The 4,964-nt window shown below is 41.0% G+C and overlaps 1 protein-coding gene across 1 annotated transcript; it reads left to right on the forward strand.

The window, feature by feature from the left end:
• The first annotated feature begins 1,670 nt into the window (after positions 1 to 1,670).
• On the forward strand, positions 1,671 to 4,715 carry LOC113016291 (putative methyltransferase DDB_G0268948). The gene is made up of 6 exons (XM_026159019.1): positions 1,671 to 2,065; positions 2,184 to 2,344; positions 3,315 to 3,528; positions 3,657 to 3,760; positions 3,844 to 3,981; positions 4,509 to 4,715. The coding sequence occupies exons 1-6, from the start codon at positions 1,958 to 1,960 to the stop codon at positions 4,594 to 4,596; spliced, it is 813 nt and encodes a 270-aa protein (XP_026014804.1). The 5' UTR covers positions 1,671 to 1,957; the 3' UTR covers positions 4,597 to 4,715.
• The last annotated feature ends 249 nt before the right edge of the window (positions 4,716 to 4,964 follow it).

The following is a 4,964-nucleotide window of genomic DNA, read 5'->3' on the forward strand; positions in this document are numbered from 1 at the left end:
TTTAATCTCCAAATGGCTTCAATACTACACTCTCAGAGACTGTTTTCATTTGGGGGTTTCCATGATGCTTCCTTTATAATAGTGTGCTGAAGGAATCATGGGTCTGTGAAAATACTTCAAAAGCCATGACAAAAATTTCCCGCCCTCAAAAATATCACGGCTTTCAGACTGTTTTCTAAATTCATGGATTCCATCCAACAGCTGCAATCTGCTTCTACCTGCTGAGATTTCCACAGGGAAGTGGGATTTTATACTCAATCCCCATCTATCCATTCCCCTACCCTGCGTGTTTCTGTACTCACGCTGTCTGAAGAAAGAGGAAATGAGTGTGTGGGTATTTACAACTGCACATACATCTATTTTTTGGTTTGAATGCATTTTTATGATTTATACTGTACATACTCATCAGCCCTTATCGCCTTGCCCATAATTCCTGCCTTTTAAAACAGATACAAATTTAGGAATTCTACACTATATAATGTGCAAAAAATATAATTTTTCTTTTTCATTTCACCTGCTTTCATGGGGGGGAAAGCCACGTTTAAATAAAGTATCTGTAATAAATTCTCCTCCTGCTGTGGATTACCTGTGTGATTGCTTTTCAGTTGAAATTCCCCATGCAGCATTAGCAACACTGCTTGTCACAGTCGATGGAAGCGCTCCCATAGCTCTTTTTTACTGTGTCGGGACTGCCTGCAGATATTAAAGCAATATGTGAGGCTGTTTGTCTGACTCCACTGGCTTTGTGTTTTAATGACTCCTGTGTGTGCGTGTGTGTGTTTTTTGTGGGGACACTGTAATAAGACATGGTGATAAAGACTTGGTGCAACACTGGTTTGAGCAGAAACACGTACATGGATGGCAACTTTGTGTTGCCATCACACACACACACACACACACACACACACACACACACACACACACACACACATACAGAGAGAGAGAGAGAGAGAGCAGTGACCAGTTTAAATTGAATATAGCTGACAGGTTTGATCAGAGTTGATTGATTTGCAGGGCTGCACGCAGCCTCATGGTGAGGGTAAGAGTTGGACACCTTACCGGAACCTCCTCCTCCGTCTCCTCTTTACTCCAACCCCTGCCATCTCTCTCTCTTTTTTTTTTAACACAACCCTTATTGCAAACCATATCTGACAATAGATATTGAACAGGGAAGCAGGAAGGATCAATGTTTGTTGATTGGTAAGAAAATACAAGGCTGAGGCTGTTTGAAGAGCCTCCAACTTAAATTACTTCAGGATGTTCTTGGAACCAAAGTGTGAGGTTGAACAGATTATATGGAGTCGATCTGCAGGAGCAGATACATTTTTGAGTATAAAATATATAATAAGAGTTTTTATCAAACTTTAATTTTCTCCAGATAGTCATAATATCAATGTACAACTCTGTGTAAGAATAAACAAGGAGATGACTTCTTTCAAGTTCAACTGATGAAAAATTTGTTTTTAAATTATTTTCAGCAGCTGTCTGCTTCTTCAGCACACAGCATCATATCTATGTGAGCATTTACTGCCATCTGCTGATTGTTGCCTAAAGGTGCAGACGTATGAATGCACAGCACTGAATCTGTAGGAGAAGTAATAATAATAAAAATGCTTATCCATTCTTGACCAAAACTATAAGACAAATGCTATGTTTGAATATAAAGTCCTGAATATTTTTTGTAATATGCGTGTAAAGTTAAGCTTATTGTTGCCTGTGTAATGCATGTCATTCCCATCGTCATGTGCCACCTAGTTGATCATTAACTGCGACGCTACATTTTAAAAGAATTGATCCCATGCATAGTTTAATTGCGAGCCGTAGCACATGGTGCACAGTGCACAGCTCTGGCAGTTAATCTTCAACTCGGTGGTTAAATAAAGACGAGCTCAAAGTACCGAGTCATAGTATTCAGTCACATATTGCATACAGTCTGCAGGCACACTGCTGGAGCAACATGGCTGTGCGGCTCTTTGAGGGGAAAGATCATGCAGCGGCTTACCTGCAGTACAGAGTGGCACCCCAGGAGCTGGTCAGCACAGTTATGAACTTTATGGAGAAAAGGGTATGTGTTTATGCTTATGTGCTTGATAGCATTTGAACAAATCCTGTGTCTCTATCTATTAATGTTCTATTACATTCAGGCAGTTAAATGTACTCTAAAATCACAGCATTTCTCTTAGACACCAAAACCATTCAACCTTGCACTGGATGTAGGCTGTGGATCGGGGCAAGGGACGACCCTTTTGGCTCCATACTTCACCAAAGTGGTTGGAACCGACGTCAGCCCCGTCCAGATAGAGACAGCGCAAGCCAATAAGAACCCTCCAAATGTCTCATACAGGTGAAGGGGAACAAAATGTGGTGGATGTGAAATAAAGGCTGTGATTTAGATAAACCAATGTGTCAAAGGTTCTGTGCTTTCTTCAGCATCTTCATTATGTAATTATTTCGTTTTTTGGGGCAGTTCTTTAAGTAAAGGCTAATTTACGTCAATCATTCCTTGATTGTTGTAGATGAAGATAGCTTTAGATAAACATGGTTGTAAGTTCTTTGCAAAGAGCTTACCACTTTGGGTAGCATTCTCAAACAAAACCATCATAGAAGATCAAATTCTAGTGTTACAGGGGTCACCGGTGGCCTCATATTATCCATGGGACGTGGCCTTGATCAGAAGCACTTGGACCCGCAATCAGTACCAGGCAAAGTGGTCTTCTATAAGTCCCACACCCACCTGTCAGACAGATATTGACACATATTGATGTTCTTAACTTCAGCAGGTTGTTTCATCCGATCTGAGGTTAGCATCATGAGAAGGTCTTAGGTTTGAATCCAGGCACGGGTCTTTTCTCCCCTTCACGGTCCAAAGACAAACATGGAGTGAGATTAGTTGATTATTCTAAATTGACCTTAGGTGGGAAAGTAAGCGTGAATGGCTCTTACTCTATGTGTTTGCCTAGCAAGAGATTAGTGACCTGTCCAGGGGGTGTTGAACCTGCAACACCTGGGATGGGCTCCACTCCCACTTTCTGACTTGGATGGGCTGCAAATGGATGAGTGGTTTTAAATTTTGAAAGAAAACTCCAGAGAAAAAAGTGGCGACATGTTTGCACTGCCCTTGGAGACTTGAGCCCTAAACTAAATTACCAGCATTGAATTATATTATTCCTCTACAAATGGAAGAGAATCCAAATAAGATCATCCACAAAAGCAAGAATATGCTTTGTTATTCAAAGCTTTTCCCTTATTCATCTCTCCCATCTATAATGGGCCCTATTTTTTCCTTGTCCTGACTCTGTTCACCTTAACATCAGGCAGTGTCCAGCAGAAGAGCTACCATTTACATCTGGAGAGGTGGACCTTTTGAGTGCCATGACAGCAGCTCATTGGTTTGATCACCAGCGGTTCCTCAAGGAGGCTGACAGGGTGCTGAAGCCTGGAGGCTGCCTGGCTCTCCTTAGCTACACCATGGACATGGAGCTTGAGTACGGAGACATCTCCAGCACTCTCAATGACATATGCAAAGAGGTTCATCCCAAATCTAAAAGCTCATGTGCAGAAATAGAGTACTGATGTAGGTTTTCAGCCACTATAAATGAATGCTTTCCCCAAAAAGCTTTAAAGTTTGTCTTTGCTTTCTTTCTTTGTCCCACCAGTTTTATGGTGCCCTGCTTCCATTCCGAGATCCCTACATTGGAAAATCCTCTAAGAAGATCTACCTAGACATGTTCAACTCCTGCTCTTACCCAGACAAAGAGTGGTGAGTTCTCAGAAGCTTTGCCAGAAGTCGACTTCAGTTACATTGACCAGAACATACTTATTTATGAGTCCAAATGTGTCCAGGAACGAGTGCCTGCAGACGAAAAGAACCCTGCCATTGAGTCAATATATTGGCATGGTGGAGACCTTCTCCAGCTACCAGAAACTGAAGAATAAGGACCCCGCCGAGGCCAAACATCTCTCTGACCATATCAGGAACAAGTGAGACATTGAACTTCACCAGTCTAGTCGTTAACTCCTGGCCTTGAACCCTCACCTCCCTTCACCTGGCGCTGACCGTTGATTCCTGTAATCTTCCCAGCTTAATTTATTTCTGATTATCAAACTGGCACAGTCTGGGGCATTAATCAGAAAAGCCAAACATTGCTTGACTAAGCTTAACTGTTGAAGGCTTTTACTGCTTTGATAATATAGCCCCCATTAATTCCCCCGCCAGTGACATGAGAGAATAGCTCAGCAAGCACAATATATGGAGGAGAATTGCTGAGCCATAACTTTTACATGGATATAAGTATGACATTGTATTTAATTACTGTTAAAGTTTGGGAAGATTTAAACAGTTTCACTTTGTTCTGTCTCTTTAAAGAGTTTCACCTGCATGTTTGCCTAATTTAATGAAGGATAGAGCCTCTGGAGGTTGCTGTTAATTTACAACTTCACATAATCTGTCATCCAATAGTTCCTCTAAATCATAATGAACCATTCTGTCTCTCTGTCTTTTATCCCAGGTTGATGTCTGCAATGAAGGTGTCCTCTCCTAAGACAGAAGTCATGATGATTATGCATTATTTCTACTGGCTGGCGTGCAAACCTTGATCACTCAGAATGCATGAATCCTGTTTAGGATTGCTTTCCAAGGTTTTTTAGCTCGTCACCACTTAAAACAAACAACTGCCTTGTTAGACCCTGATTTTTATTAAAGATTTTAACTCTAACAGAGTGCATTAGCAATTTTTTTTGTGTTATTTTTTAATTGTTTAGACCTACTGATGAGCGCCGTGTTGTACAAGCCTCACAGCGCTTCCTTTTTTTTTAATCTCTTTCTGAAAATGCAAATCAGAATTTTCTATTAATATTAACTCGAATCTGAATGAAATGAAGCTGCTCTTCAGTTAATTTTAGACTACTGACTATCAACTGCCTTATAGAAAATCTGAGAGTGAACACTAGATGGAGCCATTTTG

The sequence above is a fragment of the Astatotilapia calliptera genome, chromosome 23, assembly GCF_900246225.1.
Source record: "Astatotilapia calliptera chromosome 23, fAstCal1.2, whole genome shotgun sequence".
Lineage (NCBI taxonomy): Eukaryota > Metazoa > Chordata > Actinopteri > Cichliformes > Cichlidae > Astatotilapia > Astatotilapia calliptera.